Genomic DNA, 25,246 nt, shown 5'->3' on the forward strand with positions numbered 1-25,246 from the left:
TACCTTTGAAGTGTGTGGCAGGGATCGAACAACCATTGCGAGTGTTCCGTGACCCTATTCTCCTTAAAGCATTCTGCAGCTGAATCAGCCTTTCCTCTGTATAGATACGAGCCATCGAACGGCACAGCCATAAGGGAAACCTGTGTATGTCCTGAGACACCTGTAGGTCGCATCTACACATGATGACGGACCACCACACTAGTGCCAACTGCCTGTCCCAAACAATCAATAGTATCAAAGCCAACATGAATTCTGTATTTGGCTGCATCCTTCAAAACTTGAATGGTTTGAGCACCAGACACCGTAGGTTCTTTCAGGACACTGGGAAAATCTCCCTGACCATGCTCTAGATAGAGGGCCTGCATATATTGTATCATTAAATAGTATTGACTGACTTCAATTTTTAAAGTAGCCAATAAAAACATTCTTTTCAAAATGCCTCAATCCTTTTTGACTCCCTGTTCAAGAAAGGCATGGGAAATTATTTGGGGTTCACCTAGTTGGTGGAAGCCTGGCCATCAGACTCGGGTGTAAGATGTGGTTTAAGGAAGTAACAGTACCTGGAGCCTATCAATTGCATCTGGCCATCTGTCTATTCACCAGCGGCACAAGAAGGGCTTGTACCAAGTGTCAATAATGTCTTCTTTGTACTGAGTAAGGGGCCTGATAAGGTGGGCCCAAGTTGCAAAACCTCCCTAGGGACATAAGTCAAATTCAACCCGGATCAGGGGAAGTATCAGGCCTTATGGTCTCCTCTAAGTCCATGCTAAAACTGTCACCCTCATAGTCAGGTATTAAATCATCTCCATCACCACCATTCATTATCGACGTGCTGGCAGGCTCTGGCCAGAGTCAAAAATACAGTGAAGCCTCTGCAATTGTGGAAGCAGGAACTTCGACTTGGATTGTATGGATGCACTGTAGCAGATTCAGAATGCAATCTCGGTCGGGTTGGACATTGGTGTTAGCAGAGCATTCTCTTCTGGCATAGCCACTGGAATCGAAGGAGGGACTGATGCAGGTCCCGAGCCTGAGCGGAAGCCTGCACTAGAATTGGTGCTGAACCTGAGAGGGGTCCAAGGGGTTGAGACGACCCGGAGGATCGATCTGCCAGCAATAGTCTAACTGGGAGCCCCTGCAAAATCTTGAGGCCCCAAGGCACACCATGAGGAGCCGAAAGAGTAACCAAAAATACGCAGCATAGCCTACTTAAAGGCCTTGACCTGCTACTGCATCGCCGACAGCCCAGGGAACTCTGGCGCATTAGGATCAACTGTGAAAATGGCTCCTCAATCGGAGGTTGGTTGTCAGATCTACTGGCACAGTTACATGGGCGAGGAAAGGATTGTCACCCATACTAATCTAAAATTCAAAATCACTGCTGAAAGCATTAATTCCCACCACTACACAGTGATTTTAGATTAGTATGGGTGACAATGCTTTCCTCTACCATGCAGTGTGACTACACGGGGCCCAGATGACCCTCTATTAGAGTATGTGTGAGCTGGTTCTAACAGCATGACTACACAATATTGTATGGGTGTGATACACGAGTGCAGTGACGTGCTTACACCACCTGCAATATTTCCTAAATATTAGATTGAAGGACTCCAGGCCTATCTTTATCAGTCAATAGATATATTTGTAACACAGGTATGTTATTAATGTTACCCAGGTAACTGTGTGACCTATGAACTTTGGGCTAGCGCTAGACCCCTTCCCCCCCAATACATTAGTATATACAAAGGGTATATACTTAAAGAGGACCAGACATCCATCCTGATGAATGCCACTAGGCACAAACATGTTGACATCATAGTGAGGTTGGGGGTACTAATTCCCTGATACTCTAAACCTAATTTTTAATCCCAGGTGGCACACTAAATATTAAAAACCAGTCTGGGTAATCTATTTCACAGATACTAGGCCAAAAGCAAGGGCCTCCTCGAGTTCAGGGTACAAGCCTGCTCTCCATCAAACCAAGGTTTTTGGAAAGCATGGTGCTATCCTATGATGAAACATGACACCTGGTAGGTCTGGGAGGACATCCCGTCAAACTTGTGCTTGTGTTTAGGAGTAGGCTGGTAATCATTCAATAACAAAATGTTGCAGAATTGAAAAATAATATAAATTCAATCGGCTGGCTTTTTTGTGTGGGGTGGGTAATGACTAAGAACCTGGCTCTATACATACTACACCAAAATAAGGTATATTATCCAAGTGTCCCAAGAGGTGGGCAGAGGTTAAAGTTAGATAGAACCTTACTCTATAATAGTGGTAGCTTGGTTGAGCAGTAAGGCAGTATCAGAGGATAGTTTTAAGCATTTGTTGTACACACTCAGTCAGCAAATGAATTCACACACTCAAGAACTGAACTCTAGGCCAATTGTTTATGTATAAAAAATATACTGTTTATTTTTAGAACCATGCAAGCCTGGTACAGGTAAGCATTAACTAATTTTCAGTAATATGTTACTGGATATAAAACAGTTTCTAAATGCAATAGGAATTGTACTTTGTTTGATTTACAGGGGAGCAGTAGTATGCAACACTTAGCAAATACAGTACATTGGAATGAATCAGCTTTTTCAATTAATTGCAGGTAAGTTACTTTTAAGTAACCTTTTCTAACTTGGTGCTGGATGCCTAGATTCAGCACTGGGACGTTTCCTATAAACAGATGAGTAAATGCGTTTTTGTTATTCGTGCAATTTTTAAAGAATATTTTCACTCTTCAAAACTCCACACTTCGAAACTTTTTGGAGCTGTACATTGAAATGAATAGGCTTTGTCAACAAATTGCAGGTAAGTAACTTCTACGTTACTTTTTCTAACTCCGTGCTAGATGCCTAGATTCAGCACTGGGACATGTCCTGCAAACAGGTGAGAAAACACGTTTTGGTTAATTGTACAATTTCTTAAGAATATCTTTAGTTTTCAAAACTCCACAATTAGTCAGTTTTTGGAGGGAAAATTGTCAATGTTATCCTATGGAGGAAAATCAGGTTATCGGTTTTCAGGTAAGTAAACAACTGTGGGAATTAAGGTTCTGGGATTAGACTCCGGTTTCTCCCAGCGTCAGTGATGCGCTGAAATTGCACCTTCAGCGGCACTGGGGCGGCCGGGTGCAGAGTGTTGAGGCCCAATGTTATCCCATGGAGGATAGGGGGTCTCCATTTGGTGGCTGCTGGCAAGCAGGCCACGAGGTTGTGGGAGCAAAGCTCCTAGGGTTTAGCTCAGGGCAAGTTGGGGACCAAAGTAGCACCACAGGTGCACCCTCAGCGGCACTAGGGCAGCCGGGTGCAGGGTGCTGTTTTGCGGTCGGGTGCCCTGTTTCCAATGGAGAACCTCCGGGACAAAGAAACACTGCAGGCTCATGGATGAGGTTCTTCCAGGTGAGACCACCACTTTGAGGGGTAAGTTGGGATGTTGAGGGTTGGTTAGGCACGGTTGGTTTGGGCGCACAAGGCCGTGGGGCATTGGGTGCAGGGGTGCCTTGGGACGTCGGAATTTCCTACCCGCTCTGGTCGCAGTAGGGGGGTCCACTGGATTGAGCCTACAGGCTTTGCCTGGAGGCAGGTCAGGGGTCGCCGGATCTCAGGTCAGGATCGCCGGGGGGGACCTCCTCGTGGTATTTTTCCACTCCAGCTCGGGCCAGGTTTGGCGGTTGCAGAGTGGGCTGGATTCACGGTTTCTGGTTGGCACCAGAAGCTGCAATTTGAACAAGTCCAATGTTCACAGGAGATTCGGTCTTTGAAGGGAAGGCAGGCCGGTCCTCTGGGGTTTTGAGGTTGCTGGTTGCAGGACACACCGGGATTTCGCAGGAGCAGGTTCGAGGAGAGACAGGCCTGTAGGGCTAGGGCCAAGTCAGTGGGCGTCGTCCTCTTGTGAGCTCTGCATGGCTTTTCGTCCTTCTTATCTTCTTTTCTTGTGGTTTCTGGATCCTAGGAAGGAAGGTTCAGGGTGCACCTAATTACTAAATTTAGGGGGGTTACAGGTAGGTAAAGGGCAGGGACCAATGGGTCCCTTCCCTGGGCTGGGTACACCCCCTATTCTGCCACTCTCCGGTGGGAGTGGGGCAGGAGCCTGTCCCTGGTTGGCTCGGTGCCCCCATCCTCAAGATGGCGGGGAATCTAGGTTGTGCTTCACCTTGCCTCCCCACCTTAGGGGTGGAGTTGGTAGAGGTGGGCACACCTCTTCCTCACTTGTTTTTCCCGCCGGTTCTCCTGCCCAAAGTGGGGGGTAGAACCACTGGGGACCAGTTGCTGAAAGCAGCAAATGGTCTGGAGAGGCTCACAAAGGCGGCATACCTTTGAAGCTTCTCCTTCGTGAACCAAGGAAGCTTGGGACCTCATCCCAGGATGTGCATTGTTTCAGGCCCCTGAGAGCAGCAAGCTCTCGACCTAGGGGTCCAGAAACATGTCAGGTCACTAGGAGTTGGTCGAGTTTCAGGGGGCAACTCTAAGATGCCCTCTGTTGTGCATTTTAAATTAAATCCCATACTGGCATCAGTGTGGGTTTAATGGCTGAGAAGTTTGATACCAAACTTTCCAGTCTTCATTGTAGCCATTATGGTGCTGTGGAGTTCGTAATGACAAACTCCCAGCACCATATACTCCTAATGGCAGCACTGCACTTACAGTGCCCAGGAATTGACTTGGGCACTGTAGGGGTACAGGGCTCATGCACCTGTACCCGCACCACTGGCATAGGGCACCCAGCTAGAGGGGTGACTGATGTATGCCAGGGCAGTGGTTTGTGGGCATGGCACACAGGGATGTGTGCCTTGTCGACCCTTCACTTCACTTTGTTCTGCACCAAGACATGCAGCCTGCCAGTGTCAGGGTACAGCCCCCTTAAGGGTGGCACAATAAGTGCTGCAGCCCTTAGAGGCCTTATCTGGTCACAGTGCCCTGGGTACTTGAGTTACTATCTACCAGGGGCTGACATGTGGCCAGAGATGCCAATTTGGTTAGTTTTGGGGAAAGAACAGAGGCCCTGGCAGGGCACCCTCCGTGTAGTGAGCTGGAACGTGCATGGGGTCATAGACAAGATCAAGCGAGGGGCTGTCCTGCGTCAGGCCAAGAGAGCCGGAGTGCATATCCTCCTGCTGCAGGAGACCTATTTGATGGGTTCCAAGGTCCTTTGCCTGCAGCACTATGGCTTCCAGCAGGTCTTTCATGCTGGGTTTACGCAGGGTCCCAGGGGGGTGGCGGTCTTAATCCACCTCAGGGTCCCGTATGTACATCCGCAGCAATGGTTGGATCTGCAGGGGCGTTATGTATTTCTTCAGGGCATGATTGGGGAAGATCCCATTGTGTTGGGTTGTGTGTATGCCACTCCCCCTTTACAGTGGTCGTTAGTTGCGCGGCTCTCTCTGTGGCCAGATATGCCAGACGTGGCCTTAGTAGTGGGTGGAGATTGGAATGATGGTATGGATATGGATTGAGACAGAAGTAGGACGGGAGGGGGCCCGAGCAGCACGCATCCCATTAAATTGCACTCCCTGGTTACTGGGCTGGCGACACATACATGGCGACAAGAGGGAGTTTACCTACCTCTCGGCGGTACATAAATCATTCTCTAGGCTAGACTATGTTTTTGTCCCCCGGGCAACGGTGACAAATATGATGTCTGCTGGGATCCTCCCCAGGGGGCTGTCGGACCACTCTCCAGTGCTTGTGGAGTTGCGGCTGGGTAGGGGGCGACAGCCCTTTTGCTGGCATCTAGCGGTATGGCATTTGCAGAATGCCGGCTACGAGAGGCACATGCGGGAGGCGATCTCGCCAATGTGGGATCGTTTTTTAGCGCGGTAACGCTTTGGGAGGCACTGAAGCCCACTCTATGGGGGGTGGATATAGCATGGTGTACAGCGGCCCGTAGAAAAAGTCGGGACGAGTTGGTCAAGGCGGAGGCAGAGGTGGAGGCCATTGAGCGTCGGAGCCGGGGAGTGAACGATTGTCTGGTGGTGCGTCGGCTGCTCCAAGCACAGCAGTCGTACGCCTCTCTCCTACTGGGTGAGGCCCGTCAAATCTTTCTGGTGACACGTAGCAGAATCTGCCAATGGGGCGACAAGTCGAGCAAAATGCTACATTGCCTCTGCTAAGGCGTTTTTCATCCACAGGCCCTTCCAGGGGTGCTTGATGAGAGTGGGGCGCCGCTAACAGACCCTGGGGCCATAGCGCAGAGCTTCGCCACCTATTACGCTGATCTATATGCTCCACGGGAGTGTCTACCCGGGGCTACGGTGGACAAGTTTATTGCGGATCTCTTATCGGTGGAAGAACTGGGCAAGGCCAAGGGAGAACTCAATACTGGGAAGGCCCCGGGACCCAATGGGTTCCCCGCTGAGTTCCATCGTCAGTACAATCTACAGCTGGTGTCTTACTCTCGGGCAGCGGTGGAGGAGGCCAGGGAGACCGGTCGGCTCCCCCCGGATTGGCGACATGCGGAGGTGGTGGTGTTGTTTCATAAGCCGGGTCGGCCTCTGGAGCAACATGCCTCTTACCGCCCCATTTCTCTTCTCAAAGTGGCGGCAAAAGTTTTAGCCAAGGCTCTAGCCAATCGCCTTCTGCCGTATATCTCTGCTTCGGTCCACCCAGACCAGGCCGGGTTCATGCCCCAGAGGGCGACGCGGCACAACATATGGCAGGCTCATGTAGCTCTGGCAGCGGTCCGACGGACAGGGGTGCAAGCGGCGCTCCTACTGGCAGCCAGACAGGGCGTTCGACTCCCTGAGCTGGGTCTACCTGTTCGCCCTTCTTTGTCGGCTTAATCTTGGCCGGTTTTTGTCGTATGTGAAGCTACTATACACCGACTTCGCAACGTCGGTCCGTGTGGCGGGTGCGGTATCACCTAGCTTCTCAATCCCTCGGGGCACCAGGCAGGGGGTGCCCCCTGTCGCCTCATTTTATTGCCCTGGCTATGGAGCCGCTTGCGGCCTGGGTGCGCAACGATGCACACCTGGAGGGGTTTGAGTGGGCTACTGGTCTCTCAGAAAGGATCGCATTATATGCAGACGACGTCCTTTTCTTTTTAACGGCATTGAATAGGTCGGGCCGCGGATCCTGGAGATTTGGGGAGGCGTCCGGGCTATACATGAACCCTCTTAAGTCTACGCTATGGGTACTGGGGGCTCAGGATGGAGAGGGTGCATTGGCGTCTACACTACAGGTTGTGGTGGGAGGCCTCAAATATCTGGGCGTTTTCCTCTCGGACGTGCCAGCGGTGTCATGGGAGCGGAATGTGGTGCCAGTTTGGGAGCGCGTACAGGCGGATATCAAAACCTGGACCCGTATGCCACTAACGATCTATGGCAGGTTGGCAATATTCAAAATGGTCGCACTCCCCCGCCTGATGTACATATTGCAGAATCACCCGTACCCGATTGCGCCCAGATGGTTCCGGCTGGTAAACACGACACTGGGACAGTTTCTCTGGGGGGGAGGAGCGGTCCGTGTTGCATTGTGTACGTGCTTTCTCTCCACTTACTGTGGTGGCCTAATGACCTCAGATATCCTTTCATATTATCAGGCCTCGCACCTGTTGGTCCTCAACGAGTGGTGGTATGGTGACAGGGGGGACCCAGCCTATGCTGTGGAGCGGTACATGATGGGGCAGTCCACTCTCCATACGATACCTTATTCAGCTGCGTTGCTTGGTACATTGCCGCAGGGGACGAAAGTAGTATTCCAAATTTGGTGGCAATCTCTGAAGTGCATGGGGTGTTGGAACACACTTACGGAGGAAACCCCCCTGTGGCATAATGGGTGCCTGCCTGACTTGGAGGCCCTACAGGGCTTATTGGGGTCTCCACCCTGGGCGATGTTGTGCGCGATGGCTCCCTAAAATCGTTTTGCGATCTGCAAGTGGAATTAGCATGCCCTAGTCGCAATTCTTCCGGTACCTCCAGCTCAGACACGTGCTTACCCCTAGTCTGGAGGGCCTTGACTCTATTCCAGAGTTTAGCCCGCTGGAAGCGAAAGTTTTTATGGGTGACCTGGAGACCAAAACGATATCGCGAATATACCAGACCCTGGTCGCTCACAGTGCGTCCCAACTGGAGAAATTACGGGGGACGTGGGAAGAGGATGTGGGGGGTCTTGGAGGACGAAGACTGGAGGGAGGCCTTAGCCGCACATCGGTGGGCAGCCACAGCAATGCGTCTCCGCCTCATCCAATTTAAAAATCTTCACAGAGTTTATTTTACTCGGGTACGATTGTGGTGGGCGAGGCTGATTGCTTCCCCGAATGCCTCCGGTGCGGTGGGACGGAAGGCATATTTCTGCATACCGTCTGGCAATGCTGGTCGCTGGACCGTTTTGGAGAGGGAAATTTGCCTGCCTCTCTGATGTCCTGGGGTGGTCGCTTCCATGTACACCGCAGTTAGCCCTCCTGCATGTGATGGAAGGGATCGGGGGCAATATCTATAAACGGCATTTGTTACAGTTGGGCCTCACATTGGCGAAACGTGATATTGCTAAGATGTGGAAGGATGCGCGGGCGCTCTCGGTGACCGCCTGGAAAAACGGCTTAGACTTCTGCATGGGGTTGGAGCGGCCAATCTTTGTGGCCCGGGGGTGCCGGCGTAAGCATTACAAAATTTGGAAGCGGTGGGCTGACTATAGGGGCTTGTGCCTGGAGCCTCCGGCTGAAACAGACGATATCTCAGTGGAATGAGGGTAGGGACGGGGTGGTTGGGCCTGGCGCGGGGGGGGAGGGGGGTGAGAGGTAGGTATGGGTGTGTGTGCGTGTGCTCGGGTGGGTGGGTCTCGATGGAGGTTGCGCAACTCGGGGGGTGGGGGAAGGGGGGAACAGTTGGGGCACGTGGGGCTGTTATCCTAAATGATGCTCATTGTCAAATGTGCTGGTTGCCTTTTTTTCTCAAAAAACTCAATTGCTGTCATATAACTGTGTAATGTGATATCGCAGTGGACTCTGGAGTGCAGAGTCATGCGCCTATTGTGCAAATTGACGAATAAAGTTTGTTTAAAAAAATAAATAAATAAGTAGCAGGAATAGCAACCATGGCCTTCTTCTGATGCACAGGGTCAAGGCTGATTTGCATAAAGCTGTGTCTGAACTGAGGGGGCGAAGTGAGCTAAAGAACGATGGACTCAAACCAGATCTGTGACTGGGGGGCGATTGTCTCAAAAGTTTCAGCGCTCCGTCCATCATCTCATTGTGTTTGCCTTCTTCTGATGCAGACACACTGTTGATAACTCGTCTGTCCAAAAGAGCCTGCACTTCCTGGCGAAGCATGGAATGATGGTCCTCCATCAGCCGATCTGAGAATGTGGCTTCGTTCCTAGGTGTGGAAGGGTAAAACCCCGCCAGACAATTTGAAACATCCACTTCTTTGATGTTATGGCAAGCCACTGTGGCAGGTGGTGTCAGATCCTGCCTCCAACAGGGTGCCTGTGTTGTTGCTAGGGCACACTTAAGAGGGTTTGAGGCTGTGGCTGCCGGAGGCAGTAGATGGACAGATCTCTGGCTTTGGTTCCCCAGACATGTGGCAGGCGCGTCTGTGGCTGAAAGATTGCTAGGAAGCCAGTTGATCATTGTGGCTTTGATGGTAAGGACGCGGCTGGTAGCCTATATTGTAACCATGAAAGGAAGAGTGCGTCTGGCATGGGGCAATGGTGAACCCCAACAACCCGGAAATAACCATAATCTCCCTTAAGTGCTCAAGAGCTTAATCAGCTTTGTCACCAAACAGCAAGTGACATGCAAGGGCAAGTCCATAAGGGATGCCTGGACATTCCCTGAAAAGCCAGTTGATCTCAGCCAGATGTGGAGCTGAGTGGTGCCGATGAAGCAATGGCCCTTCCCAGCGAATCTGTTGTGTCCAGCCTGTATCTGATGGAAATGTGCTGCGTCCCCCCATTGGCAATAGCCTGACTCAGTATGGCTTGGGCCTCCTCAAATGCCATAGGCAGCACTTGCACAATAAAGTCACATAGTGTGGCTAAATCAGCCCAAGAGGCATGCGGTGTTCACCAACCTCAGTGCAAGACTGGCGGAGAAGAAAATCCTTTTCCTCGAAAGTATCCAGCCTCTATAATTCCTTATCCAGATGGAGTGGTAGGGAACACACCAGGATCCACTTGGGAGGTTGAGGCCTGCATCGCCTAGACTATTAGGGGTGGTGCGCTGGGTGAATGAAAGTCCCCATGAGCAGTACTGTGGAGACATGCAATTGTCCTGTGCAAATGCAGGGATTGACCCAAGCAGGATAACAGAGAGGGCTTCATAGAAGGGCAGGCAGGGTTCTATGTGAGGTAACCCGTCTGAAGCACCTGTCAAAATAGTGGTCTTGACTTCCATGGTAAGCAGCTAAGTGGTCAAGGACCTCAGCCACCTCTTCCTCACCACCAAAGCAAATGACCCCTTTCCTCTGTAGCCACACTAAAAGGAGCAACCAGGCCAGTGTATGCTGATGTGTCCAGGTCACTGGCGTCAGTCAGCTCCTCATGCCAGCTGTCATCCAATTGGGCCAAGGGGTCTTCATGGGGATCAGGGTAGACGTAAGGATCTTGAGATCCACCCCAGTTAAAATACCCAAAAGGCCCGTTAAAAAAAAGGAGGCACTATCTCTGACCCGGACAGTTGCTGGGATCCAGTCAGGGCCGGTGTCTACGTTGAGCAATGTTGGTCTGGCTCCATAACAGAGTGCAGAATGATTATGGGCTCGGTGCCAAGGTGCCTAACCCCAGCAAAGTTTGTGGATTTGCGACCGGAGTCTGTCTTGATCCAGGAATTGATCCTGAGGGTTCAACTGGCACCAAGAGTGAATCCACAGTTGGCAATCCAGCCGGGGCACCTCCGTGAGCCATGGGACCCAGAGGTGCTCTAGGGAGGTTAGGCCGCTCAAATATGAGGTGCTTGGCCTTAAAAAACATTTTCCAGATGTCATATATAAGATGTGGGTAGTACCGAATCCACGTCTCACAGAACATTGCGGAGCAGCACAGCCCCGCCTACTTGGACGAAGGGTTATGGACGAAAAGTTTACAGATCCAATCGGACACCTTGGGAATATTCACAAGCTGAGGAGTTTGCAGTTAAAAGTACACTTCAGAATTTAGAAATAAACCCCATCTCAAATCAACTTCAGTGAGTGTAGTTAAAAGTAGGTCTGGCTCTAAATCAGAAAAGGCAAACAAATGTCTAAGTCGAGTGAAAATCTAAAGTAGGATTTTAAAAGAGCAGAACGCTTTCTGGGAACTCACCCACACATGAAATGTCAGAAAAATTTGAGGTTTGATGTCCTCTGGGTGGAAGTTGGGGCTATTTTAAATTAGGTGAATGTGCCACAAAAGCAAAAGTTACTTACCGTCAGTAAAAACTTTCTAGTAGATACTCTATCTACTTACAGATTGCTTACCATCTAATATCTCTGGAGTAGGCTGGATCTGGAAAACTTTTGCAATAGTTCTCTAGCACCGTGGGTGGCGTTGACTTTCTTCTGATTTCTGTCATGAATTTGTAATGACGTCACTTGAGTCAAGGCCTTGGGACTGGTGCTCTAATGTCAGTTCTGCTCTAGCAACAACTTTTACAGCGTATTTGAAAAAAAAATTAATTGTATATTGGTACAGCGCAAAACTATACTTGGGACAGTAGTAAAAACGAGGAATTTATAAAGGTTTTTCCCACAAGAGTGGATAGTGGAAGGGTCAGTGAGAAATCTACAGGTAGGGAAAGTATCCATGAAAAGGAATATGCTACTTACCAGTATGCATCTGTTCTTGGCATGTAGGGCTGCTGACATTTATATCTATGCATAGATCGCCGCCTAGTGTTGGGTCTGGATGATTGCACATTGTTGTCCTGGAAGAGTCTTCGAAGTATCACAAGATAGGTGGCTCCTCCCCTGGACTACAGTGCGCATGGGCATCCCCTCCATGCTCAGATTGTTTTTCGCCATTGTGGCAGAGATGGAGTGTGATAAAGTAAGTGATGACCATGCGTTAGAATGAGTGTGAATGCTACAGCTGCGACAGGCACCGGGGAGGAGGGCGGGCGATATAAATGTCAGCAGCCCTACATGCCAAGAACAGATGCATACTGGTAAGTAGCATATTCCGTTTGAGGCATGTGGGCTGCTGAATTTATATCTATGCATAGAATAAATAGTAGTACCCTCCTTATCGGCGGTCGCCCGTGCCAGCTGCAGCAGTCTGAAAGAGAGTTCTGAGAACAGCCTGACCTACAGCAGCTTGCTGTTTTGAGTGTACATCCATGCAGTAGTGTTTGGTGAATGTGTGTATGGTGGTCCATGTAGCTGCTCTACATATGTCCTCTAGAGGAATGTTACCTAGGAAAGCCATGGATGCCCCTAATTTGCGTGTGGAATGCGCTCTTGGGGGAACTGTTAACGTGCGTTTAGCCTTTTGATAACAGATCTGGATGCACTTAACAATCCATCTGGCTATACCCGATTTAGAAATTGGGTTGCCTTTGTGTTGTGGAGAGAAGGCAACAAACAGTTGTTTAGTTTTCCTGAAGTCTTTAGTTCTGTCTATGTAATACAGGAGAGCCCTTTTAACATCAAGTGTGTGTAGTGCTCTGTCTGCCACTGAATCAGGATTTGGGAAGAATACAGGTAGTTCGATAGTTTGGTTAATGTGGAACTGTGAAACTACCTTGGGCATAAATTTGGGGTTGGTGCGTAGCACAACCCTGTTAGCATGAATTTGAATGAAAGGTTCCTGAATAGTGAGGGCTTGCAGCTCGCTAACTCGTCGTAGTGACGTAATTGCGACAAGAAAAGCCACTTTCCATGTGAGAAATTGTATCTCACAAGAGTGGAGAGGTTCAAACGGTGGGCCCATGAGCCTGGTGAGGACTATGTTGAGGTTCCAGACTGGCGAAGGCGGGTGTCTTGGAGGAATGACCCTTTTCAGTCCTTCCATAAATGCTTTAATGGCTGGCACTCTGAAGAGGGATAGGTGCTGTCTATTTTGAAGATAAGCCGCTATTGCTGCTAACTGTATCCTGATGGAACTATACGCTAGGTTACACCTGTACAGGTGCAGCAAATAACATATGATGTTTTGCGTGGAAGCATCAAGTGGATTTATGTTATTATTGGAGCAATAGATGACAAAACGCTTCCATTTCACCGCGTAGCAGGCCCTGGTGGTAGGTCGCCTAGCCTCCTTTATGATGTCCATACAGTCAGGAGGCAGGTGTAGGTAGCCAAACTCTATGACCTCAGGAGCCATATTGCAAGGCTCAACTGCTGCGGATCTGGGTGCTGAATGTCTCCATGGCTCTGAGTGAGGAGACTGGGAGTGAGTCTTAGGCGCTGGTGGGGCACCACGGAGAGTTCTAGGAACGAGGTGTACCATGCCTGTCGTGCCCACGTTGGAGCAACCAGGATGAGCGTCATGGAGTGTTGCCTCAGTTTGCGTGCCACCAGCGGTATGAGTGGTGCTGGAGGAAAGGCGTACGCAAATTTGTTCGACCAGTTCATCCATATCGCATTGCCCTGAGACTACGGGTGTGGGAACCTGGCGGCGAAGGCGCGGCATTTTGCGTTTTCGTGTGTGGCGAAGAGGTCTATCTCTGGATGACCCCACTGCTGGAAATATGGCTGGAGCACCGAGGGGTGTATCTCCCACTCGTGCATTTGATGGCTGTGTCTGCTGAGCAGATCCGCCATCTGGTTGTCTTTGCCTGGGAGGTGTTCCGCCATGAGGAACATGTTCCTCAGAATGGCCCACTTCCACATGCACTGTGCTAGGTGTGACAATTGTGGGGAGTGTATCCCTCCCTGCTTCTGGATGTAATACATCGCAGTCATGTTGTCAGTCCGGATCAACACGACTTTGTTGCAGAGATGCAACTTGAATGCCTTCATTGCCATGAAGATTGCCATCAGTTCTAGTAGGTTGATGTGCATTTTCTGCTGTTGCGGTGTCCATAGTCCCTGCACTGTATGGTGGAGGACATGCGCTCCCCAGCCCTGGAGAGATGCGTCCGTCGTCAGGACTATCTGTGGCACAGGCTCTTGGAACGGTCGTCCCCTGCAAAAGTTTTGTGTGTTCCACCAATGCAGAGAGTTGTATGCACGACCGGTCACCAACACTAGGTCTTTCAGCCGTCCTTGAGCCTGGCGTGCTAAGCATTCCTGAAGCGGACGCATGTGTAGCCTCGCGTGGGGGACTATAAAGATGCAGGAGGCCATCATGCCTATCAGTTGCATGAACACCTGCGCCGGGAGTGAGTGTTGTGGCCTGAATTTTTGAATGAGCACTCGCATGCTGTTGACTCTCGCTGAGTTTGGTTGCGCTGTGGCAGCGAGCGTGTTTATTTCCGCGCCTAGGTACTGCTGTACATGTGGGGGTTGAAGATGGGACTTTTGGTAATTGAGCGAAAATCCCAGACTGTGTAGGTGAATTGTGCGGGACATGTGGTCGGAACACTGCTGGGCTGACTTTGCCTGTACAAGCCAGTCGTCTAGATACGGATAGACATGGATGTGTTGCCGCCGAAGATGCGCGGCTACTGTCGCTAAGCACTTCGTAAACACTCTGGGGCTGTAGTGACCCCGAAAGGCAGGACTTTGAACTGGTAATGCTGGTTGTTGATGGTGAACCTGAGATATTTCCTGTGACTGGGGTGAATGGGAATGTGGAAGTAGGCATCCTTCAGATCTAATGTTGCTAGGAAATCTCCTTGACTGAGCAACGGCAGAACCTGCTGTAACGTTAGCATGTGAAAGTGTTCTGACAGGATGTATTGGTTTAGAGGTCTGAGGTCTAGAATGGGCCGTAGAGACCCGTCTCTTTTGGGGATTAAGAAGTACAGTGAGTACACCCCTGTACACCCTGCTGTTCTAAAGGGACGAGTTCTATGGCGCCTTTTTGCAGCATGGATATGACTTCCTGCTGCAATAAGTGCATGTGCTCGGCGGACATAGGACGGTGCCTTGGGGGTATGTTGGGTGGAGTGGAGGTCAGTTCTAGACAATAACCGTGTTGTATAAGTTGTCTCACCCACCTGTCCGTGGTAATGCTTTCCCAGACTGGCAGGAACTGCTGGACTCTCCCCCCGACCGGTGTTATATGGTCGGGGGGCAGTGACAAGACGTCACTGCTTGTTAGTGGCGGAGGATCTGGTATTATTATTTCCACGTCCTCTGCCCTTGCTGCTGTTCCCACGGTATCCACCCCTATTGTTCTTGTTATAGGTGGTTTGTGTGCCCCCCTTGGTGTATTGGGCTTGTTGCGCCGCTTGTCCTCTTGAGGCTCCCCTGTTACCGGAGCGACGAAAGGAACCGCCCCTGAACTGCTGAGACTGCAGAGCTCCCATGGATTTCGCATTTTCAGTGTCCTTTTTAATCTTTTCAAGAGTGGTGTCCACCTCCGGACCTAACAGGAAGTCAGGGTATACTGGCTGATTGAGCAGGGTAGTTTGGATCTCCGACTTAAATCCAGAGATGCAGAGCCAGGCATGCCTTCTGAGCATAATGCTAGTGTTTATGGCCCTAGCTGCTGTGTCGGCTGCATCCAACGCGCACTTAATGGACGCGTTGGAGATTAACTTTCCTTCTTGTATAAGCATTTCTGCCCCTTCCTTATAAGCATCTGGCAGGTGTTGCAGTAACTGCTCTAACGTGTCATAGTGTGCCCTGTCATATCGTGCCAACAGGGCCTGGGTATTGGAGATTCTCCAAATATTAGCAGCTTGAGCTGCCACACGTTTTCCAGAGGCCTCTAAGATCTTGGACTCTTTGTCCGGAGGAGGAGCATCATCCGTTGTCTGAGAGTTCGCTCTTTTGCGAGCATTAGCCACCACTAAGGAGCCCAGTGGGAGTTGGCCCTTTATGTAGGTAGGATCCACGGGCGCAGGCCGATACTTCCTCTCAATTCTTGGGTTCACCACCCTTGCTTTAGTGGGCTCTTTAAAAATGTCACTTGCATGTTTGAGCACACCTTTGAGCATAGGCAGAGTTTTTATAGACCTTTCTGATGTGGAGAACGTATCAAAAAGAAAGTCTTCCTCCACTGGGTCAGCGTGCATATCTACGTCATGGTTATGTGCCGCCCTCTCAATCAGTGCGTTGAACGCAGCAGTATCTTCAGTAGGCGAAGGCTTGATAGCATATGAAAGAGTATCAGGGGTGGTGTGTGGCTCAGCAGGGTCCACAGTGTCAGCCCACGGCTGGGACTCATCTTGATCAGTATCCATGGGATAGTTAAACTGGTCCTCATTGTCCCCTTCCTCCACATCCTCAGTGACATTTGTGGGAGAGTAGGTATAGTCCTGAGCATATGATTGCATGGGCTCATAAAGAACAGGAGAGGTGGTAGAGTCTTTTTCTTCAGTGGTATCTTATAATGTTCCATAGGCGCTTCAGGCCTGATCTTACGCTTGTAAATGGTGAGTCGACCCGATTCGGAGTCGATGTAGAGTTTTGACTGGTCGTCATGGGACGGTGGCTGGAACACAACGTCTTCCGACCGAGGCTGAGTGGTTGCGGCAACCGACGTCGACTTGGAGGAGTCGGTAGCCTGAGTATGTTGAATAGGTTTAGGCCGTGCTGTTGGGGGTAGTCCGAACTTTATCGGCGCCGTAAGCATCGGCGCCGGACTGATCTTCTTCGATGGAGTCGGTGTCTTTGATTCGACCGACTTCGACAGCTCAGTGCGTTTGAGTCCGTGCGTCGATTCGAGCCGTTGCTGCGCAGCATGAACGCCCTTGGGCTTCGACGCGGTAGTGTCTTTCGATCCAACTTTCGGCTTCGGGTCGAAGGCTTTGACCAACAGTGGCTTTTTTGTTTTCGGATCGATGGTCTTCTGGGCCTCGAGTCCTTCAGAAGAGCCGCCATCTTTGGAACCGGAAGTCGACGTCGACGGGAGCGTGACGTGTTTTACTGCAGACACAGGCGCAGTCGATCCGATCCTTGGTTCGACGCCCCCCTTTCGATCCCGAGGGGTCGAGCTCACGTTTCGACTTGGAATGTTCCGAAGTCGTCGAGCCGATGGTTTGTTTATCCAGTGTCGGTTTCGATTTGGTGTCTTTTGGTTTCGGTTTCAATTTCTCCACTGAGTGTGGTCGATCGACCGATGGCTCTTTGGAAATGTTCTTAGTCGGGCCTTGAAGCGGGACTAGAGAACGGTGTTGAAGATCTTGGCTAAGGCCTTCCGGCGATGCCTCGACCTGACCCGTGGAAGAGTCTTTATGAGGCCCGCTACTGCGGTTGGGCCTAGCTCCTCGCTTGAGTCGTCATCGACGGCTCCGATAGGTTGTACGTCGTCTCCTACCTCGACGATGTCTTCATCATGGACATAGAGTTCTTCCTCGTCCTCGTTGTAGGTGGAGTCTGGCTCCGACGCAAGATCCGAGTGCTCCGGATCCTCTTCTTGTACATGTTCTTCGTCGTCACCATCGAAGATGTTCTCCGGGTCTGGCACCGATTCCCGCGCCGACTGTCGTGCAGCGCGTCGAAGACGGAGAGTTTTCTTTGACCTGAATTTCGAACAGGCCATGCATCTGTCTTCGTCGTGGTCCGGTGAGAGACATTTGTTACACACCGGGTGCACGTCGATGTGTGGATATTTAGAGTTGCAGACGGGGCAGCGCTTGAACGGACTCCGTTCCATCGTCGATGGGCCTTTGGTGTCGAAAGGCAAAAAAGTCTTCCGAAGTCTAGTTCAAAGAACTGGAAGGTAAAAGGCACCGAACGAAAGACAATACCGACGCCCCTAAGGCCTTTTGGCCTCGAGAAAGAATAATTCGTATATATTCCGAACTTGAGTTAAGAAGTACATCCGAGCCCAATGGCGGAAAAAAACAATCTGAGCATGGAGGGGATGCCCATGCGTACTGTAGTCCAGGGGAGGAGCCACCTATCTCGTGATACTTCGAAGACTCTTCCAGGACAACAATGTGCAATCATCCGGACCCAACACTAGGCGGCGATCTATGCATAGATATAAATTCAGCAGCCCACATGCCTCGAACAGACAGTTACCAAAGGCAAGTAACTCGTCCCTCTGCCAGATACTTTTACCTGCATGTTCCTCACCTCAAACAGATTCCTAAATAATAACTTGAATGAGGAGGGTGTGGAGAAAAAGATAAGATTAGATAATCTTGAAATGAAGAGTGGGCAAAGTGATCATCTCTTCGTACTTTAGAATCCAAATTACAATGCTTGGTGAAGGAGTGCAGAAATGGCCACATTGCACCTTTGTATATGTGTGTTGTAGGTACTCACCCAGCTGAAGCTGTTGAAATGAGTTCTTACTCCTTTAGGAGGACTTTTTTTTTTGCCAAAACGTAACAGATTATAATACACAGGATATCCCAATTAGAAATTGTGAGTTTCTGAACTGCTTTACCCTTTTTGCAACTAGTGTAACCAATGACCAGCTGGTCATCTAATCTTATGTCCTTGGTACGTTTGATGCAAAAGTTTACCACTCTTCTAAGGTCTAACCTGAGCAGCTGTTCCGCTTCCTTAGAAAGATGCAGAGGCAGATAATAAGGCTGGTAGTGTGATTGATTGTTACAGATTGAATGGGGAAACCACCTGAGATAGGAAAGCAGTCTTAGTTCACAGTATCAACTTGCCTGGGAAAACACACCTGAATGGCATGTATAGAATGGGTATGAAACTCACTAATACTTTAAGCCAAAGTAATGGCTACAAGAAACCTGTCTTCAGGGTAAGTACTGTTATCTGACAGTGCAGCTGCTCGCATGGAGTCCCAATGAGAAACATCAGTACTATGTTAAGATCCCATTGTGGCATAATGAATGGTATTGGTGTATACATTTGTCAATTCTTTCAGGAATCTTGATACCACCGGAGATGTGATCAGGGAGGGTTGGTCTAGCAGGTAAAAAAAAAGTTAAGGCTGAAAGATCTCTCGTCACCTATGCTAATACGTTGTGTTGCTGTGCTAAGGACAGTATCAATTGTAGCACATTGTAGAGGATATTTAAGACTATCTATTCCTAATTTAGTGCAACAAGAAACATTTGTTCCACCTTCCGGAATAGATAGATTTGGCAGATAGGCGACTTTGAGAAAGGATCGCATCCACCGATTCAGGTGGGTGCTGAAAGGTGCTCAGATTATGATACTCAATCCCCACCCATGAAGGAGTGGGCTCTAAAGATTAAAGGCAGAATCTGCCCTCCTGATGTAGACAACAGGCCCTCTCTGAGCAGTAGTCTAAGAGGGGCTTTTATAGGGAGATGCCATAGGTCTGTATACTACACCCTTCTAGGCCAATCCATGGTGATGAGAACAATCTTGGTGAATTTTCCTCAAAACCTGAGGAATCAAAAGGTATGGGAGGAAACATGTAGTGAAGAGGAGATTTCCACATCACTGAAACACATACTTAAACTCCCTGCAATAGATACTGGAAGGTGCAGAATTTAGAGCAATTCGCACTAGTCTGAGTTACGAATGAGTCCACCTGAGGTATGCCCCATACAATGAAAAGATCTTGTGCTATCTCAGTATGAGCACACCACTCATAGTTGGCAAGATGACAATGACTGTCTGGCAGCTCTGGTGTTCAAGGAGCCCATCAAGTAATTGCTGTTAGGTAGGACATTATGGTCATGTTGTCAGATTAGATTTGGACTGAATTCAAATGAAAGGGAGAAAAGCTTTGGACGCCAACCACATAGCCCTCATTTCCAGCACATTGATGTGTAATCTCTGATTTTCTGGAAACCAAGGATCTATGATCTCAAGGTTCTTCAGATGAGCACCCCAACTGAATGCGGAGGCATCGGTTACCACTGTGGTCACTTCTGATGGGGGCCAAAAGGTCCTCCCTCGATAGAGGTAGGCTTCTGTTCCCCACCTAAGTAGTTCTGTTGCAGTGCCTTTAGAGATCACAATGAATTTAGTCAAGGCCTCTTGATTCAGGAACCATTGTTCGGCGGCACCAATAAAGGGCCATCTGGGAACTTGAGCGCATGTTGACCAGAAGGATGCAAGAAGGCAACAGACAGAGCAAGCAGAGAATCTTCAGGACCAGCACTTGAGCTCCCATCTAGAACATGGGAACAATATTTTGAATGTCCTGTTATCCTCTGTGGTGGAGGGAAAGTTTAAAGTGGGATTATATATAGCACTGCCCCAAGTTGAAAATCAATAAAGTTGTCAAGAGAAGAGGTTTTGAGGAGTCGTCATCCAGATACATGTAAACCGCTATGCCCGTTTGCCTGAGATAGGTTGCTAGCACTGCCATCACGTTTAAGAAAACTTGAGGTGCAGATATTAACCAAATAGGAAGTACTAGGTACTGGCAATGCTTAGAACCTGCCCTAAATTGCATGTTCTTCCTGTGTGCCTACGTGATCATAAAGCAGTACGCATCCTGAATATCTACTGGCGTTTCCATTCTTCCAAGTCCAACAGCATTAGCACCCAGCTAGAGAAAGCATCCTGGATTCGTCCTATCACAGGAATCAGTTCAGAAACCAGGGTTGCAGATTGGACGAAGACAGACATACCTTTTTGGTTGCAAGAGTAAGATTTGAAGGCAGATGGCTAATATCTGGGTGCGCTAAAATAAATCTTACGTGTCAAGTGGGTTACTGATTAGAGCAAATAAATATTAGAAATGTGTTCCATGAACAAGGTTTAACAACTGAAACATATGATAATTAATACATTCCATAAGCTAATAATGTGAGATGTGAAATGTAATTCCAAGATCAACTCAGCAGCTTAATGTCCAAGCCATGGAAAATTATCTATCTAGGCTTATTCATTCGGACTTGCTGTTTTCTAAATATAAAATGGTTAAAAGCAGTGCCACAGAATATGGTAAGAGAAGCACACATTCAATTATAGGGAGTGTGGCTGAAAAGGAAGCAAACGCCATCACTGGCATTACTGAAAAAGACCGCCAATATACATGTCACATTTAGAGTAAGGCTGCTGTACACAGGGTTTTCTTACATAATTTCATTTGGGCAGTGTCCGAAATACAGGATAGACCATTGTGATACTGCTGAGTGGATGTAAATTATCATCTCAAAAGGTGCAACCAAAGATCAGTGGGAAATAATGGACTACATATGAAGACTTTAAGGAAGGAAAGGAGGTGCATGCCTCATGCATCGATTATTGTACATCATATTTCCATAAAGAATCAACTCGTGAATAACTTAGCCAGCCTTTCTCTTTAGTTTAAGAAGCTATTATCCATTTACCTCCTCCTTGGATTCTTCCTCTTCTGTTTCAGTGGAAATGGAGGGCGTTTTCGGTTTATGCCAGGACACTTGAAGTCTACGGCCTCTGAATCTTGAGCCTTGGTTGGCAGCCTGCATTAAAAATGAACCAGAAATCTTTACTGTAGTACACTTTGTGTGTTCAAGCATCTGTGGTCTTATGAAAACCTTTTAAAATATTAGAATAGAACCTAAATTCATTCTTATGCATAATCCAGAGAGGATAGCTGAGAACCGTTATAAGAGACATCTATTATTTTTGGGGTTTACCCTAGCAAAAAGGGATATTGCCAAAATAGGAAAGGCAGCTACACCACCTCTGGGTGGGGGGGATTTGGAAGAAAGCAATAGAGAACTATGTGTCTAGAGATAGCCATCTTCCAGGCAAGGAGATACCCCCAAAAACACCCCAAGATGTGGCGGCATTTTACATATTACCATGGTATAGTCTTGGCACCAGTACTGACTGCCACGGCTCACATTGACAATGAAGTACAATCCTCTGGGGTTTCGTTTAAAAGACGTGAACTGGGAACTAATAATGTACTTTATTGGGGGTATTGCAGGGGACATGTGGGGTGGTTTGGGAATATCTGGCCTGTTTTTCTATCACAGTTAAAATACTTTTGTCAATTATTGTTCTGTGTGTGTTGTTAAAATGCAATACAATTTGGCATTAAAAAACAATTAGAATAGGAATACAGGCAGTCTCAATAATTTCAGACAAACATTCAGTACAATTTTCTATACAGCATCAATATTGCAGGCCACTTAATTCAAGACGGCAATCACTGTAAAACCAAACGTGCTTTTGCTAATACAAGCTCGTTCAGCCATTTAGTCTATTTCTCCCATTAAATTCATGTTTAATCTACTTGCTGTATTACAACTCGAACAATCAAACCAGGCAAGGATACAGACTTTGCTCAGTAAATAACTTATTTGTCTTTCACACCTGGGTCTTCACTTCAACCGGGGCCGCCAAGAAGGTGCAGCAGTTGTCACCGGGTGCAACACGCTGCAAGGGACAAAGCAACCCAGGCCTGTTGCTAGCAGCTGCTCATCGTAGCTCGCTTCCCAGCCGCCATCTAGAAAGGTGGAGTCACCGCACCGACCAAGCATTCCCTGTAGGGGACCATGCTCTCCCAGGCCAGAGAGGGGATCAGATCACAGCAGACGGGAGTCAGAAAAATCCTTCTCAAAGGCCACCGTCAAAGGTAGTTCCTCAAGGGCTCCGACACTTCCACAGGTCTCTCAAAGGAGCCCAAGAGCCAGTAAGAAGGTGGGGTGGGGGCGACTCGCTAGTCCTTCGTCTGCGAGACACCACAGGAGTGTGACGGTCTGTGCATTATATACTGCGGATGATGGCTACTTCAAGAGCGCCTTCAACTGGTGTGCTCTCCCCGGGGTGCTGAGGAGACTCAACGCCAGGACGTGCAAGCCGATGGTGACCACTTTGCTTACCTTCTGTGGACGCCATGTGAGGAGGCCTTGAGACGAGGAAGTGTTGCTGGCTCGCTGAGCATGCAGAGCTCTGAGATTGGTACAGATGGGCCCCACTGCTGCTGGTCCTGGGGCAGGGCTAAGGGAAACTGCTCTGTCGAGACCTGGAGACATCCAGGTCTGCAGGGTACTCAACCTGCATCCCTAGGGTTTCTATACAACTAATCTGATTTGTGCAATACTCAAAGAAAGTGTATCCTTTGGTTTTAGGGGAAAATAAACAGCAAATAATCACTCAATGTTTTAGTGTTCATGTATTCTGAACAAAATTCTACAATTCAAATCTTACTCATTAAACATTCAAAACATGTTAGAGAGTGAAACAGAACGAAATGATATAACCAAATATTAACAAAAACAAATGAGAAAAACCCAATGCATTTCGGGTTCCGATGAACCCTTCATCAGGGGTTAACTTGTGCTTAATAAAATCTTCTTGATTTCAGGTTCCACGGTCCTGGCACTGAAATATGAGAGGTTATCATTTAAGTCTAATTTTACAATTAAGAAATTCACCATACAAACACGTTTGAATTTACAAGATTACATGATTTCTTAGAATAGGCACCTCTGTGAAGTGTTGACGAATTATGAGCAATTTGTGAAAAGAAAAAGAAAGAGGGTAACGGGAACGGTACAAAGTCCCTATTTCCCATGCGCCCGTCTAGAGTTCCCCGGATTTAACCCATTAAAAAAGTGAAGTTTGAAATATAACCTGTTTAAGTGTAACAACGTGGCAAAAATTTGACCAGGGACTAACTGACTTACTCACTCGAGAATGAGCCTGGAGTGATCTTGTATCATTAAGGGTCGCGTCACGATGTGGTGGGTCCCTCGATAAACTAACGAAAAAAAGGGGAAATTGCAGCAATGCATAGTTACTTTTATATAAACCACTGGTGGGCTGAACCAGTGTAAATCACCATGTCAGCTTACCTAGGACTCTCTCACTTGAAGCGTCACAGTATTCCAGTGAAGTTAGTGGAGCGCTATTCGCTAGGGTGATAAGTGTTCAAACGCTCTTCCTGTGGTGGGGGCTATAAAAAAATATATGCAAAACGTGTAAAGTGCTGTCCGCTGCTTACCCGTGGATGCCTTTGTTCGTACACAGTCCACTGGTGTCTCCTGGCGCCAAGGTGTGCTGCGAGGTAATGAAATGAAAAGTTACGCTAGCTATGGGGGCTTAAATTGTCGTGATATCGAGTACTAGGCTGACTGGTTTCTACGAGGTGGTTACCTGATGAATCTCCATACTGTCGTTACACAACGCTGATTCCTTCCGTGTCTCGACTTCCGGTGTATACATCCGGCGCGAGGAACGGCTCGTGTTTTTAAAAAGGAACTTCAAGATAAGTTGAAAACTTTATTGACAATCTGATGTCAATCGTGCACATGGACAGTTTCTGTCTAAACAGAAGTTCGAGGACCAACGGGGACATTTTGTCATAATTGACAGGTCTCCAAATGTAATGCTGGATATTTACATGTGCTAAAGTGTAATGGGATAATAATTTCAAATGGGGTCAGCTATAGCGTACGGCTGAAAAGTGAGAGTGGTAAAATGTCAAAGGTTCATGCGGCCATCTACTGCCCAACTGCGTCCTAGTTCTAGGAGGAATATTAAATGAGGGGATTTAAAAAAAAGTGGCCTGAGTTCCTCAGAATACGAGGGTGATAAAAGTAAGGTGCAAACAGAAAAGAAAGGAACTAAACACTAGTGGTTGTGCCTATTCTTTACAAAATACTTATAAAACTTCTCATAGTAACCAAACATTCTTACTCATCGAAATGCATGAGACCCGATGAGGTAATCATTATAGTTCGAAAATGCATCATGTTATTACCATCATCATGTCACAAGAGATGAGTAGAGAGATAACATTATACCTCCAAATGAGTACCACATTGATAGAGTGCTTCGCCTAGAGTATGTAAGGTTAGACAGTTAGATTACAGAAAGCATAAAAGTTCATATTGATCATTCAGACCACCCGGGCTCATAGTGCCCAGGTATTTTATCCAAAAGGTTTTCCTTCTAGATATTAGAGTGTGGTGATCCTTACCACTGGTAAATTCTATTTGCTCTAAAACTGTGAATCTGAGCTGTGGGATGTTGTGTGACGCTTGTAGCCAATGTGGGGCCAGGCTGGACGTTGTGTGTCAGTTGCGTATTGTGCTTTTATGCTCTATTATTCTTGTCTTCACCTTTCTTGATGTTCTTTCAACATACACTAGTCCGCAGGGGCAGCGGATCGGATCATTCTCGAGTAAGTAAGTCAGTTAGTCCCTGGTCCAATTTTTGCCACGTTGTTACACTTAAACAGGTTCAATTTCAAACTTCACTCTTTTTTTTTTTTATAAATCTTTTTATTATTATAACACAAGAGGAATAACATACATAGATATGTCGGGTGTCAACAAACTAATTTCAGCACAGTCGTGGACGGGCAAATTAAGGTATGAAATAATGTACAATCATAAGCAACAGAAAATCAAATGCAGCGTGAACCAGAAGCAGGCAATT

General features: G+C 48.1%; 1 protein-coding gene across 4 annotated transcripts in view; it reads right to left on the reverse strand.

The window, feature by feature from the left end:
- RBM27 (RNA binding motif protein 27) overlaps positions 1–25,246 on the reverse strand; it is an 870,586-nt gene that overhangs the window by 27,091 nt on the left and 818,249 nt on the right. For all 4 annotated transcript variants that reach the window (XM_078653046.1, XM_078653045.1, XM_078653044.1 and 1 more), the window contains one exon: positions 21,202–21,312. In XM_078653046.1, coding sequence (XP_078509172.1) covers positions 21,202–21,312 — 111 coding nt within the window. The remainder of the gene's footprint in view (positions 1–21,201; positions 21,313–25,246) is intronic.

The sequence above is a fragment of the Lissotriton helveticus genome, chromosome 7, assembly GCF_964261635.1.
Source record: "Lissotriton helveticus chromosome 7, aLisHel1.1, whole genome shotgun sequence".
NCBI classification, from domain to species: Eukaryota; Metazoa; Chordata; class Amphibia; order Caudata; family Salamandridae; genus Lissotriton; species Lissotriton helveticus.